Source organism: Seriola lalandi, unplaced genomic scaffold, assembly GCF_002814215.2.
Source record: "Seriola lalandi dorsalis isolate HSWRI2012SDOR001 ecotype SW California unplaced genomic scaffold, Sedor1 jcf7180002054256, whole genome shotgun sequence".
Classification (NCBI taxonomy): Eukaryota; Metazoa; Chordata; class Actinopteri; order Carangiformes; family Carangidae; genus Seriola; species Seriola lalandi.
This window is the reverse complement of record NW_019524809.1, coordinates 1,881,412-1,896,992: the sequence shown is the minus strand read 5'-3', so window position 1 is coordinate 1,896,992 and position 15,581 is coordinate 1,881,412. Positions and strand designations below refer to the sequence as shown.

The following is a 15,581-nucleotide window of genomic DNA, read 5'->3' as shown; positions in this document are numbered from 1 at the left end:
CAGATTTACATGATCCGCTCAAAGTGCATTCTGTATATGGAGGTTGCCTGAACTGGTGAATCTGTATCCATTCAATATTACTTTGGAATAAAATCTAATAAGGTAAAGTATTCCACTTTATGTTTTGCAGTATGATCATAAAAGTTGTTTTATGTTGTCTTAACGATTTTTAGCCAAAGGTGTTTTGTGGTGCTACTAGCATGACTGATAAAAGTTTTATTTGTGACCAGATTATAAGTCCTACTGTCTAACTTTGCCTGTGAGCCTGTTCATAAGTAAGTCATTTGATCAGGCTGGTGCATGCCCTGCAAGTTTTGAAGTCTATGTTTTCCCTAAGGGAAGTTTAAAAGCACAAGCTGAAGAGCTGATTACTGATGCAATCTGGCTTCTATCATAAAGACATCTATCTAAACTTCCTTATTATATTAGATAAAGCAACTTTTGTCATTTCTACAGGCATAAAATGTGTTATTTAATTACGCCTGACCTTTACTGAATGAAAGCACAGTCTAAGTGTAATCGATTGCTGAAAACGATGATGATGTTGTGGCCTCCAGGTTCCAGGAATGACTAAAATAAAAACTCAATGGAAGGAATTTTTAGAGGCAATAAGTGTTCTGCAATGGGTACTGTCCTTTCTCTTCTTAGGTAAGATCCCACCACATTTACCCTTTATGAATTTGTATGTTTTTCACCAAGGTTCAGCACTGTATTCACAATTGTATCTGAGCTCATTTAAGACATCTCTTGTACCCTCAACATATGAACTCATATTGTCCAACACGGCACGATACACATCGAAACCTCAGGAGTGGCTTGTTATATCATGATCGTGTATCTTATGTTTACCTCGTTGTGGCCGCTCTCCACTCTGTACTTCATATGGCTGGTGATGGACTGGCAAACCCCTGAAAGAGGTAAAGGAAATGATATCATTCAACTATCCTTGACAATTGCAGAATTCCGAACATTAGCTGTGTCTCAGTTCCATATTACACACACAGTATAAGCAGGTTCTGCATTGTTCACTCTGGAGTGTAGTGAAAAGAAGTAAAGAAAAGTTTACTCCATAAAGTCAGTTTATGATTGCTGTTGATGAACTACTTTCCTGTGATGCATGGCACAAAGGAAATGCAGGGGATACTCTCAGCTGGAAAACATTAAAACAAATTGTGGAAGTTGGTTTTAAAAAAAAAAAAAAAAAATTTCACACATACTAATTAAATACAGTCTATTATATGCCAGCCTTTATAGTACACTGTTTTTGTATTTAATATACAAGAAATCAACATACCTAACTATTTTATACTAACAGGAAATGATAGAATATTTTGGACAAAACTCAAACTTCAACTTTAGAGCGCTGCTGTCACATAAACTTTTTTGAAGTTGCTCTGAAGCTGTCTCACTGCAACATAGTTTTATTTTATTCACCTATGAGTCGCTCTTCCATTTCCTTTGTGCAGAGTTTTTAGTATTTACACTGACTGTTTTGAGTACACTCTATTGTGTCACTTTACCAGTGTCAACACACTATATACTTAATTAGATGTGTAGTGTGGAGTTGGGACACATGCAGATTTTCTGTATACTAACTAATACAGTACACTACAATAATTCATATATAATGTATTATGTATAATTTATAGTTACTGCAGTATATAATATGAAATTGGGACACACTTTCTACTGTCTCCATCAGGGGGTAGGAGAACATCAGCTGTGAGGAAGTGGAGGGTATGGGAGCATCTCAGAGACTTTTTTCCCATCAAAGTAAGTTTCACTTTGCATCTATTACCACTTACACCTGTTTTAACAAATGGGTGATGTGAAAGTGATTCAGTGTGGCTGGCTAGTAAAACTATTTGCAGACAGCAGCAGCATTAACCTTAAAAATGCAAACAGGCCATACACTCATCCTGCATTAGAGATGTGACTTACAACAGACATATAGCACAAATTCTCAAAAAAAAATAAAAAAAATTTGTGTACAATTCACCCAGAATGACTCCTACATCTCCTCAGAGCTTATCAAACATCCTCAAATATAAATAGTGTATCAGATGTCAAAAAATATTCCTGGTTTATGATATTATATGCGGTGATTCTTTATTTAGGCAAATTTACGGATATGGGAATTCTTCTGTAAAAATCTATATCCATAAATCTTTTTCACTCTTTTCACAATCTCCTCTTCTGTTCCTGAGTTACAGCACTGAACAATGGCCAGAGGTGTTTTTGCAGACAATTATGATGTCAAAGTGAAGTTGACCTTTGACTGTTTGGATATAAAATGTCATCATGTAATGATTTTATCCTATGAGACATTTGTATTAAACCATGACATAATTAGTATATGAATTCTTGAGTTATGGCCAAAAAAAAAACAAGTCATGGTTTTGTGTCACTGTGACCTTGAAATTTGACTACCAAAATGGAATCAGTTCATCCTTGAGTACAAGCAAACATTTGAACCAAATTTGATGAAATTACTGAGATATTGCATTTACAAGAGTAGGATGGACAACCTGAAAACATAATGCCTCTGCATGTCATTCAATCAGAGAATATACAGTGAAACTGCTTTTATGCTTAACATCAGAGGATGACTGTTAATCTTCCTGTGTCCGTTTTCTTGTTCAGTTGGTGAAGACAGCTGAGTTGAATCCAAACAAAAACTACATCTTAGGCTGTCATCCACATGGTATCATGAGCGCTGGAGCCTTTACCTGCTTCAGCACAGAAAGCTGTGGCTTCACTGAGGCGTTTCCTGGGGTGCGACCCTCCCTGGCTATACTGGCCGGACTCTTCAGGATACCACTCCTTAGGGAGTACATAATGTCTGCAGGTATTTAAAACAAGTTGATTTCTAGAATTACCGCCTTGTGGTTATGGTCACAGTGACCATGACCTTTGAACACCAAAATCTAATCAGTTCATCTTTGCGTTCAAGTGAACTTATGTTCAAAATGAGAAATTCCATCAAGATGTTATTGAGATATCACATTCACGAGAATGGGACTGTCAGACAACCTGAAAACATAATCCCTCTGAGATATAAAAAGGGCTCGACTATTCTGTCTCTTAGTTTGATAAGCAGTTTATATGGGGTCAAATCTGATTAAAGGCCCGCTCTGGCACTGACCCATTAGGTTATTGATGTCAGTGTAGCTACAATATCTAATACTTTTACGTTTATGAGCTAGAGATAAAGTGAAAATGCAGTTTACTTTGTTTGACTGCAAATGGGAATCAAACAATATGTACATGTGACTGGTGAAAACTTTCCTGCTGAGTCTCAGAGCAGCTGGTGCTTTCATGACCACATTACACATGATTTTGATTTTACAACTGGACAAGATACTGTATATTTTTCTGTTTTGTGCTTGCCTTTCCTCAAAATCAGTCTCCTGTGAAGTAAACTGATGTTACTGTCTCACTTTGTCTAATTAGGCCTTCTTCCAGTCAGCAAACCAAGCCTTGTCCACCTCCTTTCAAAAAGTGGCAAAGGAAATGCAGTGGTGATTGTGATAGGGGGCGCTGCTGAGTCTCTGGCATCCTCTCCGGGAGTAAACATAGTGGTTGTGAAGCAGAGAAAAGGATTTGTCAGGACGGCCCTTGAGTTTGGGTGAGAACACTTTTAAAAACACAAGAAATAACAGTCCCATAAGTGGATATCATTGTACTCAAATGTTACCAGCAGACCATTAGTGGAAACACTGCTTCAATCTCTAATGATCTCTCACAGGGCTGATCTGGTGCCTGTTTACTCATTCGGGGAGAATGACCTCTTTAAGCAGGTGATTTTCTCAGAGGGCAGTCTGAGTCGGAGGTTACAGGACCTGTTTAAAAGAATTGTGGGTTTTGCCCCGTGTCTATTTGTTGGTGAGCGCTTGGCATTCCTGCCCTACAGGACTCCAGTTACCACTGTTGGTGAGTACATCATTATTCTGTAGATAAGCCTAATTTGCCGACTGTTTTACTCTCAAACTCCAATTTTTCCAGTGGGAAGTCCCATCTCAGTCCCAAAGTGTGCTACACCTACTGAGGAGGAAGTTGACCACTATCATACACTTTACATGGAGGCCCTGTCCAAGTTATTCCATGAACACAAAGTCAGCTGTGGACTGTCTGAAAGCCACAAGCTTCGAATCATTTAGACATTTCACTGCAAAATGAACTGCATAGCTGTGTTTGTATATGCTGTTTTTAAATGAGGCTTAACTTTAATGGGACTTAAAGTGTGGATCTGATGAGCTGAACTCGATGTTCAGTAGATTGGGGAATGGATTGCTTGCAGGTTTCTGTGTTCATAATGTAAGTTCTGCATGTATTTGAAGATATTTAACATGAATATATGCCTTAAATGATAATAAAGATGTGACGCCCATTATGTGGGAATGCTGTGTTCACAAAGCACTGACAATGTCTTGGTATGCTGTATTTGACTTGATACTTGTGATGAAAGGCCATGTGCTTCAAATAAAATTTGCTGCCTATGTCAAAATTTGTTTGCATACTTCTTTAAAAGTTTAAAAGTTCTTGTGCAAATTAAATTCAGACAAAACAGTAACTTTTACATTTGATAAGTACATGCAATATAATGTGACTGCTAAAAGCTGCATTTTTTTTGTACACTGACATATATTGTGTAGAACAAGAGGCTGCATTTGGTTTTATTTTCATTTAACAGATCTGAATATTTCTTGCACCACTGCAAGCCTTCTGTAGTTTCCTTGTTAGCAGCTGTGTCAAATGAAATGTCCAGCAGACGTCCATGTAGGTAATTCAATGGTTTATCCAGCAGAGGGCACCCTTCCTCACACCGGCCTCAACTCCTTTATCAGAAGGGTTGTGGCTCTCGAAACACATGCCACAGTGAAAATGAGCTTCTCCAGATCTGAACATAACCACAAATGCACATAACCACATCACAACATCTTGCTGAAAATGAAATGAATGTGTTTCCTATCAGTTTACAAAACGTTACTGTCCCAGCATCGTTGGCCCTTCTCAATAACCACTGTGTTAATGATAACCTTGATCCTACACGTCTAATGCAAACCTGAACACAGAAGGATATGAGGTGCCTGGGAGGAATGTCTTCATCAGTATCTTGTCTGACTGTCATCAGTCAGTATCTTGTGACTTATCATCTTGTTGCTCTGATCTGCCTGAAGTCACGTACAATTTTATTTAACTTGATAGATCACTGAATACATATTAATGTAGTTAGCTCACAACTTTATTGAGGAACCAGTTTACAGCAGAAGTTTGCTCTAGTTGAACAATAATAACAAAATGAAATATTTGAGAAAGGAAATAATCTAATTACTACGAGCAGAACACAATACTGTTAAAGATTGAAGACTGAAAAGACCAAGTAAACCTTCTAAAAGAAGTCCATATCATCCGGTGCGTCCAGGTCACGATACTCAATGATGTTGCGTGGATCACCGCGTGACATTCTGAGAGGGTTGCAAGGAGAAAAGCAAAGACCCAGAAAAGAAGAACAGAAATGATCATTAAACAATGGAGCTTCAAAATTCTCCAATAGCAGAAATTAGAGACAGCTCATAGCAAGATAAAGATCACACGTACAGTGGTCTCACCTAATGTTGCGTGGCTTTCCCAGGTAGCCACCTTGTCCGCGGAAGTTGTCATAGTTGCCTCTGCCTCCTCCGTATTGGTTTGGGGGGTAAGGAGGTCCACCTGTTGAAACCAAGGACTCAACATCAACTCAAAAGCAGTGGTCTGACTGACAAACACGCTCCTACTGTCAGCACAAAGAAACATTGTATTTTTCTTTGTAAAATTTTGTTTTTCTTTGTGCTGACAGTGTTATTTTTTTTTAAATAAACAAACAGTGCTGTCAGAGAACATACCACCGTAGCCCATTAGTGGTGGACGAGGCTGTCCAAAGCCCATTGGACCCTGAAGACCTTGAGGAGGAAATGGCATGCTGGGAGAAAGCAAACCTGTAGGAGAAAAACAACCAGAAATATATGAGTTCATACTGTTGTGAACAAAATGTGGTTTGATTATTTAAGCTTCACACACAGCTTCGTCAGCGCTGAGACTCATTTATTTAATCGGTATATGTTTAAGGACCAGTGTGTAGGATTTAGTGGCACCTAGTGATGAGGTTGCAACCTTCGGCATATCGCTCCCCTCACCCTGCCTTTCCAAGTATATCTGAGAACCTACAGTGGCCTTCAGGTAACGTAAAAACACCAGAAGGCCTCTCTAGAGTCAATGTTTGGTTTGTCCGTTCTGGGATACTGTAGAAAGATGGTGGTGCAACATGGTGGCTTTTGTGGCAGACAACCCATTCCCTATGTAGATATGAAGGGCTCATTCTAAGGTAATGAAAACTTATTACAATTATTAGTTTCAAGTGATTATACACCAAGGAAAACGCAATTGTGAATATTATATTCAATTTCTGCCAATAGATGCCCCTAAATCCTAAACAGGTCCTTTAAAGAACTACAATTCTATGATTATCTGAGTTGATTAAATGTGTTGACCTTGACCTGGACCTGGGAGAGGAGGAAGTTTCATCTCTGGCAGCGACGGTCTCTTGGCATCCATCAAGAAATTGTTAAAGAACACCACTTCCTTTTTCACTTCTTCAATTTTGTCCCCGTGTTTGTTCAGGATGTGCTTCCGTACAAACTCTGGGCCCTGGAAATTAATTTCAAATGCACAGTAAGAATCAAGCAACAAAACACCCAAAGACAATGCAGGAACACATTTAATGTGCTTGTTCTCTAACAGTTTTGAAACACAAGAAAAATCATCAAAACATGTGAAACATGAGATTTAGTAAAAATCACATCACAACATCCATGAGATGTACAATTCTGAGTTCTTAAGTTTACAAGTGCTCACCTTAAATTTCTTGCCGCTTAGTGGGCAAAGCCATTTGTCCTTTCCCAGCTCTTGAGTGTTGGCCGACACAAACTTCTCTACCTCCTCCTCAGGATCCTTGCGGCCCATCTTTGCTGCCTCTTCCTCAGACAGGATTTCTTTTAAACTAAACAAAGGACTAAGCTTCTCCTCCATCATCTTCTGCCACTGTTGCACTGTTTGAAAAAAAAGAACAGCTTTAAAATGTAGTTTACCCAGCCAATCAATAAAGTTACCACAAACACACAAGAGGTATGAATAGATATGACTAAGGTTATTAACATGATTTAAAGCCATAGTTATGCAGGAACTCATCAGCCACCACCGTATCAGCATACAAAATCATATATTTTTACATTGATATTCCACATATTTAAAAGGTACACAGCAATTACAAAAAGCACAACTTGAAAACCAGCAAGAAAATAATTAATATATTATGTTGCAGACATTAAAAACATCTAGACAGTTTAAGTGTTGATGTTTCTGTTATTAAGAAAAGGCAGCTATATGCTTAAAAAGCCTATGGGCAAAATTGTGTAATAGAAAATTATGGGTCCATAGTTAAATGATTCAGTTTAACTCCAGAGGACAATTTTTAAGAGCACATGCCTTTTCATCAAAGTTACTGTTTTACAACAACATCGTACATCCCCAGTCTACTCCTGCATATTATATAACAAAAGAAGGGAAACAAACTGACCTTCTCCATGTGTGATGCGGTTTGGAGGGATGGGTCCACGAACATGGATCATGCCACAGCGATTGGGCATTTCATCTTCACTCGGGTATTCACAGGTGTTGTAGTAGTCAATTGAATGCACAATACGCAGATACAAGATCAGACGGTCTAAAACCTGGAGAGAGGTAGAGGGCAAAGAAATCTTACAAAGACTTACTGTAAAGTTTTTATCATTTACACAATCCGCGTGTTTTAGCGAGCCATGTGAATGACAGACAGTACATAAAGAACTAAAAATATCATATCTACGTCCAAAAGAAAGGGCAGACCAAAAACTGTTTGATGAAATATGATGCATTTGATAGTTACTTATGCTGTATATATTCACAATTCAGTCATAAAGAGAAAAGGCAAACCTTGGCCAGTTTGTCATCTCTCTCCACAGTTGTTTCTGCAGGATTTCCTTCTTTGGTGCTCTCCTCAGGATCCATCCCACTTGCGGAGCCCAGGAGCTCCTCCTCCTCAGCACTCACCTCCTCTATCAGGTAATCTGTGATATTCTTCAAAATGGGGTTCTGAGCTGGCAACTTTTGAAATAAAAAACACAACACACAAATATGAAATTTAGTGATAACAATATCACTTGAGAACAATATGTTTAAACTGTGGATACACATGTAAATGTACTTGACAACCAGTACTGTACCTCAGTGCTCTGTCTCTCTTCCTGGGACTTGTTGCTCCACAGATCTCCTTTGTCGTCCAAAGCATGAATGAGCTTGGCAGCCAACTTGATGTCATTGCGTAGCACCTGCTTGTGCTGAGTGATGCCATTAACATTACGCACCCTGCGGGCCAGGTCTCTGTTAACCCCCGGTGCCAGTTCACAGTCTCGCAGCTGTGAAGGGTAGACAGTAAAACTAACTTTTCATGGCCTCCACTGCAGTTTAGGAAATTACATTAAGTAATAAAAACAGGTGCAAAGACTGATTCAAGGCTGCACTAAGTCCAACAAGTTTGACAAAGTCAAATGCCAGCCACACATTCTGCTTTACAAATATTCAAATCCAGCACTTCACAAACACTGCTGCATATAACTTCAAAACAGGAGCTGAGAGTGACACACTTACTCGTATGTTTTGAAGGTTCCAGCACACCTCTTTGATATTGACACTACGATCAAACGTTACCCAACAACGTCTGAAAAACCTGCAACAGCAACGGATTGCTTTGAATATAATTGTGTAATTTTGAGCATTCTCTTGTTTCACACAATTTGTTACTAAATGAATCCAACAAATATTTTCAGAATAAGAAATTAAAAGTAGGTTTTTAACCAACCTGCGCTCTGGATGGGGGTCAGACAAGCAAACACGCAGAAAGCCAGGGTATCGCCGGCAGAGCTGAGAGAGAAAAACAGATAAGGATATTGAATTCAGCACAAAAGGCAACCTCTGGGGCTGAAAAACATAGCCAGTAACAAAAAACTGCAGTTCCTCAAATGGCCACTTAAAACGTGCTCCAAAAGCAAGTCAATCCCTATAGACTCCCATGTTAAAATATCAAACAAAAGCAGAAATAATCTGGAACAAAAAAAGGTTTTGGTCTCTATAGGTAATTTCCTCCTTCAGGGCAACTGTGTATGGAAGGTGAATTTTTATACAACTCACGCGTTTAAATTGTATTAAGGCTTAAAGTTCTGCATAATTGAGGACAAGCCGCACTGAGTGACAGGTGGGTGAGCGAATGCTTGCCACAAACCGGCATGCACCAAAGTCTCCACACAGGCCCCACCTCTTTCACCAATTTTTGGATTACCCAAGAGTTAGACAGAGTCTTGCACTGCTAAGACGGTGACGGCGGAGCAGCTCACTCTGAGCAGCTCACTCTGAGCCTCAAAACTACTCTTCAGAAACCTATGGGTGACTTCACTGAGGCTACGTCCATTTTTATTTAAAGTCTATGGTTTACCATCAGTGATTCTATATTTCATGGGCCATCAAGACTGCCTCTTGTCTTCAACTCACAGCAATAATCTCAGCCTTGGAAATGGTGGGAGCAATACTCCTCATGAACAGAGAGCAGGTCCGGTGGAGAGGCCGTGGTCTGGGGGAGTCATCTTTGGGCTTCTTTTCTTCTTTCTTCTCCTCTTCAACATTTTCCTTTTGTTTCTCCTCTTCACCGTTATATGGGAAAAAAGCAGATTGGTGGGGCAAACTATGAGTTACAAATGCTGGGAACATAGACAATATCAAAAGATCTCTGAAAATAAAAATAACATGTTGCACTATCAATCTGATTCCTCACCTTCACCTTCCTCTTCCTCCTCATCCTTGTCTTCCACCTCTTCCTTCTTCACAGGTTTGTCAGAGCAGTTAGAGTTGGAGTCTGAATCAGAGTCAGAGTCACTCTCTGAGGCGCTGGCTTCATCATCACTATCTCCACTGCGCTTCCTTTTTCTTCTCTGCTGGAAAATGATGAAGAATATTTGGTTCATTTTTGTCTCGTTAGCAAATAAGTCCAATAATGTAAGCAACACTAACCTTCTTGGGTTCAGGCATTTCTTCTTTGGCAGCTTCTTTCTCTGCCTCCTCTTTCACATCCTCCCCCTCTGCTGCAGCAGCCCTTTCTGTGTTGGCAGAATCATTCTCCTCCTGTGGCACAGTTTACTGTCATCACCACAGCATCATGAAATCTTTATTGCTTGGCCAAGACTGACAGAGAACAAAACATACCTTCTCATTCTTGTCTTTCTCTACTGAGGGTTTGCGGTCACCGTCCAGGGTTTTGAGATCTTCTCTCTTTTGAAGTTCAGCACCACCTGAAACAGATGCTGACTTCTCCCTGTCTTCTTCCTCTTCAGATGGCAGGTCCAAGATGCGAAGATCATGATCCGTCCCTCCTTCCATCTTAATCACAGCTGAAGGCAAGGAAAAGGTGTAGGGTTCAGGCTTTAACTTATGTATGTACAATCCAGTGCTCATTATGCATTATTACTTTTAAAACAAAATGATAAAGGCAATGTAGATAAAAATAACTCCTAAGACTAACTCGACTTGTCAGTAGCAATCATTACATTATTTATGAGGCCCCACCTGCATCCAGCACTTTGATGATGGCTGGGGTCTGTTCAATGTCCAGTGAGACGTTATCAAACCAGCCATTCTCCATCAGGAATGTGAATACATTAAGACGGTTGTGCAGGGCACTTTGGGCCTCTGCCTTAAGTCGGCTGGCCTCATCTGGGTGGTACTTGGACCTGAACCTGTGTCCACAGTTGGGGTCCACAAAAAAGTGGGGAGGGAATGATGGGGGTTGGGATGAACGGGATGCAAAAGTTAGAGAACAAATACATATTTTATATCTCTGTCGCATCTGTGGGGTTAGAAATTGCACTGAGAAATATTTTATTTGCATATTATTTTCAACAATTAAGTTTTTTTTAAAATCCAGATGTTTGAGCTGTTTGTTGGAGAAAGTTAAAAATGCCAAATGGAAGTATCTATACAGAATGTCATAATCTAGATTGCGATTTCTGTATTTTGTATGGATTAGTTGTTGTGTTAGGTCTTTCACTGTATGCATGTTTTCATTATGTGATTATTGTAACAAATTATTGCAAATTATTAGGAGGTTTGAGACTAACTCACCAAAAAATAAGGAAAAAAACACAGAGAGATTATAAAATTAAGCAGTCACATAATCAAAATTTCACATTAAAAATGTTTATCATTGAGTGAACTACAGTTACCTTTTGTTCTGCCAGTTTAATAACAAATAAATACAGAGAGGGGGTCTCTTCTGTGAAAATGCGCTCCACTTCACCCCAATGGTGTGTCTGTATACACACAAATTCGTTTTGGGATTCGATTTGATCCAAATATAAAAAGAAAATAGCGCAGAAAAAGCATAAAACAAGAAAAAAAAAAGGATATCCGTGCGTGGAAGACTACTTGACTGTCTATCTAAAATCCCTGTTACTGTGTGTCTAAGAGCAACTGCATTGTGCGCAGTGCATACCCTTGCTATCTAAAACTGGTTCTTGCGATTCCACTTTTTCTCATCTTCAAAAGAAACGTCGTCAACGTAGTAGTAGGAGTGAAGGGAAGAGAAATGGGTTATGTCAAAACAGAACAATTTTGCATGATACCTGTGAAATAAGTGTAATAAGCATTAACAGACATTTTACAAATGTAAATCATGGCAAGGCTTAAACACTAAATAAGGAGAAGAAAACCAACCCAAACAATGAAGATGACTTTTTGGTCAAAGCTACATGTACCTGAACAAAAAGTGACTATAAGTTAAATATTACAGTGATATGATTGTGAGTAGAATTTAGAAACTTACGCTTTGATTGATTTACTGCACAACATAATGAAAATGCTGTTACACTGGGTATACTTTGCATCTGACTTGCGGAGGCATATCATCAGACATAGGTTTAATAAACTCAACCCTAACTCCTATAACACATCCACAATCAAACAAAGCCATAATATGTGCACTAAGGTAGAATTTGGGTTGATTTTCTTTGATAAATTACAAGTGCCTGTAACAAAAGTCATTAGTGACAAACTCTTGATTGTGGGCCTGGTCCTATTGAATGGAATGGTGGAACTGCCTTCGGATGATTTGGTAAACATGTGAAACATGTTAAAAGCCTTTAGTAGAAGAACTATATTCTCTTGTTAAGGATGTTACTGCAAATGCTTGATTTATTAGCCATCAGATAAATATGACCAACTTTATATCCCATGATAACCCCACCATAAGGACCAGGCCCTATTACATCGTTATTAAAAAAATCAATTATATCTAAAATAATAATGATAATAGAATAAAAGCCAAAGTCGAGGATCTGTTCAAATTTGGCATTCACAGATTAAGGGTGACTATAATAGTTCAATGAAAAATGACTATAGTACCACTACAATAAAGCCTACTAATATTAATGAATAGGACTTTTATAGTAAAGGCAACTGATAACGTACCACTCTTCATCTTTATGAGCCAAAAAGAAGTCCTGCATCTGCTGTCGGCGGAAATCAATCTTGTACTCATTGTAGCGTTTGACTGCCTCAGTCTCATCCACAGAATCATCCAAGGAAATTAGGAACTCCTTAAAGCTCTTCATTATTGGAGGGGGAGGACCCAAATCCATGTCATGGATGTTACCGAGCCTAAAGGAAGACAGACAAGTCGGATGGAGTTCGGACGGGCCAGCAAAATAGTAGCTTTGTAAATATTCTGTGTGTTAGTATTTTTTTCTTCTATTCAGACGCTATTGTTTACAGGCAACTACTTTCACATATACAGAGGTGGAAACTTGTCAAATATTCAGCTTCTTCAAGCTGTTATGTTTTTATGAAACAAAGTCACCGTAACATTCAACAACTAGCCTATCCAGTAGTTGCAGAAATTGTTGGACGGTTAATACTAAATTCTTTAACACATTTAAAACAAATGACATTTAACTTCAAAGCACTTTCAAGCCTAATTCCATCTCTCACCTAGCCTGAATGGGGATGCCATGATGAGGCTGCATTAGATGCAAGTCAGGGTGGCCCCAGTGTTGTGGTGGGCCATAGCTGGGCCCTCCTCCACCGCCATAACCCAAGTCATATCCCCCACGGTAGGGGTCTCCACCATGGTCATCCCTGCGAAGAGACAGACAAAAGAGCTTAAGCACCAGAAGATACCAGTGGTAAAGATTGTGGAACAGTATTGTTGCTTCTAATCTCACCAGTCTCTTCTCATGCGTTTCTGCTGGGGACTCATATCATGCCTGGGTGGGGTGAATCTCTCCCTACGACCTCTGTCATAATCCCGGTACTCTCCACGACTACGGCGTTCCCTGCCCCTGTCCCATTCCCTGGGAAATTGATTTCAAGAAACAAAAGGGAAACATGATATAGAAAAGAAACACTTAAATGTAATACATATGAACTATTTAACACAAGTACACTCAGTGTGAGAGCACCAGAGAGATAACATATAGTTGCATTGCGCAGTTCTTTTAGAGAAAAGGTAGCTGCATGGGGTTTAACTGAATCCTGAGGCTTGCCATACCCTCCTCTTCCTTACCTGTCATTCCAGTCATCTCTGCGTCTGTCTTCTCTCTCTCTTGAACGGTCATAATCACTTCGTTCCCGTCTGAATTTGTCCCTTCTCCTGCGATCGTACTCATCATCACTGTCCCCCATTCTCCATGAGGAGAGAAAGCAAATGTATATTACAATGTAGCATGGCTGGATTATAAATAACCTGACTATGAGTTTAGTCATTATTACTGACATTGTGTTGTTGCATGGAGGCTGCTTGCAGCCAAACAAGCATGCCAAAAGAGGAGATCGCTCGGCTCTTGATTCCTGATTGTACATTGTCTTATTTAAATAAACTTTAAATTGTAGTCATAGCTTTGATAATTCACACGGTGAAGGAGGAATGCAGTTATTTGAACAAAAGCAGTGAAAGATACCAAGGATACTAGAATACTAGTATACTACTGGGTGGCCTGAGAGACGACTGGTGCAGATTGTGTTAACATCATGGCAGGTCAGTCGCAGAACAGTTACTGATATACATAAGATTGGGATATCCAAATCACTAAAAGCATTTGGGATAAAGAAAAACACGCTGTAACATATGTAGGGCTAAATGTGTCGCTTCTCAAGTCGAAACAACATAAATACGTTATTGTTATAGCACGGGTTAGCTGTTACCGAAACTGCAATCTAATGTTAGCTCATATGCTAGCTACGTTAGCTTGCTAGAAAGTTCGTTAATGTTCCAGTCGGTCTTAAGGCTAAAGAGCCGTCGTTTTATACACAATAGAGCACCTACTGTCTTGCCAGTTTAACCTCAGTCGATAAATGTGATACAATGCAAAAAGCACTTTAAAACCTTGTTAAATATTTGCTTGGATGATATCGTGTTCGTCTCCCCCTCCTTCTCTCTCCACCTCTCTTTGTCGCGATGTCTCTCCGCGGTCGGTAAACAACGAAACGGCGCATCAGCGCCACCTATTGGTTTGGCGTCTGAATCAAAATTTCAACCCCTTCAGTTTTTACTTTCAGTAGCTTTCATGTTGTAAAAATCACCTTGTTCACACTGTCAGACGGTATAATTTATTCTGTATCAGCTATTCATTGAAAGTATGTGTTGTTATTAGTTGTCATTTATGTCATTTATTTGTCCTGGCTGCATTATTCACTTACATTATTTCTTGTTTTTTATTTCATGCACATTGTTTCAAAATTCAGCCTGACACATTCGGTATCTTTGGAAACTTTGGCATCTCCATCTGTTGGTTTGACAATGTTTAGCAGCACTGAATTTAAGAGGTTAAAGCTACAGCAAATTTGATTTAGGAAATTTGTATTTAAATGTAAACCACAGCCAATCATGTTGAGAGAGGCGAGAGGGATGATATAACCAAGAAATAAAATTAAAGAGAAAATAGAAATTTATAGGAGAAAAGTGTTAATAAACAGTAGCCTGGCTGCAATAAATTATTGTTTTACTGCATTAGAATTATCAGGCCATAAGTTAATGCTGAAACATTTGGCTTTTCCATTTTATATTTTTCCATTTCACTGTCCATTTACAAATGGGCCCTTTTCATAGAAGATATTTTGATATATAACAGAAGCAAAAGTACCAGTGTAAATAACAAAATGCAAAAATTGCTGACTTCCATTTATTCTCTTCACTTCCAGGGTCCTGGTAATGTGAATGCTGGCTAACTGTCACACTTCCATGGCTTTATGGGAGACATAAAAACAAGTCATCAATAATGTTGTAAGTGACACCAGTGCTTTTCGAACAATGACCAGTCAAAATATCTGCTGTGAAAAAGGCATGATACCTGTAGACTGTAAGGTCTGAGGATTATCCTCAGTTGCTGGATAATGTCGCACAATATCTCCTTTCATTGTTCAAAGTGTTTTTCATGGTATTTCTGGTTTGGTTTGATATAAATGAT

At 39.1% G+C, this 15,581-nt stretch overlaps 2 protein-coding genes across 8 annotated transcripts; one reads left to right on the top strand and one right to left on the bottom strand.

Annotated features, from left to right (window-relative positions):
• Positions 1 to 4,507, top strand: mogat3b (monoacylglycerol O-acyltransferase 3b). The gene is made up of 8 exons (XM_023404710.2): positions 1 to 102; positions 558 to 648; positions 810 to 917; positions 1,703 to 1,773; positions 2,644 to 2,848; positions 3,454 to 3,628; positions 3,749 to 3,933; positions 4,006 to 4,507. Exons 2-8 carry the CDS (start codon positions 567 to 569, stop codon positions 4,158 to 4,160), a joined length of 981 nt encoding a protein of 326 aa, XP_023260478.1. The 5' UTR covers positions 1 to 102; positions 558 to 566; the 3' UTR covers positions 4,161 to 4,507.
• Positions 4,508 to 5,227: 720 nt separating this feature from the next.
• Positions 5,228 to 14,573, bottom strand: srrt (serrate RNA effector molecule homolog (Arabidopsis)). Of its 7 annotated transcripts, none has more exons than XM_023404704.2 (20): positions 14,501 to 14,573; positions 13,682 to 13,801; positions 13,341 to 13,469; positions 13,108 to 13,254; positions 12,589 to 12,777; positions 10,690 to 10,859; positions 10,330 to 10,514; positions 10,138 to 10,248; positions 9,902 to 10,061; positions 9,622 to 9,770; positions 8,936 to 8,997; positions 8,725 to 8,803; positions 8,301 to 8,492; positions 8,011 to 8,181; positions 7,616 to 7,769; positions 6,895 to 7,088; positions 6,531 to 6,687; positions 5,886 to 5,978; positions 5,613 to 5,712; positions 5,228 to 5,468 (listed from the first exon to the last, which is right to left on the bottom strand). In XM_023404704.2, the coding sequence occupies exons 2-20, from the start codon at positions 13,798 to 13,800 to the stop codon at positions 5,393 to 5,395; spliced, it is 2,637 nt and encodes an 878-aa protein (XP_023260472.1). In that variant the 5' UTR covers position 13,801; positions 14,501 to 14,573; the 3' UTR covers positions 5,228 to 5,392. The 7 variants fall into 7 exon arrangements, with proteins under 7 accessions (XP_023260472.1, XP_087029717.1, XP_087029712.1 ...); XM_087173591.1 differs by having other exon boundaries at positions 5,602 to 5,712; positions 9,622 to 9,777; positions 9,903 to 10,061; XM_087173586.1 differs by having other exon boundaries at positions 9,622 to 9,777; positions 9,903 to 10,061.
• Between the last annotated feature and the right edge of the window lie 1,008 nt (positions 14,574 to 15,581).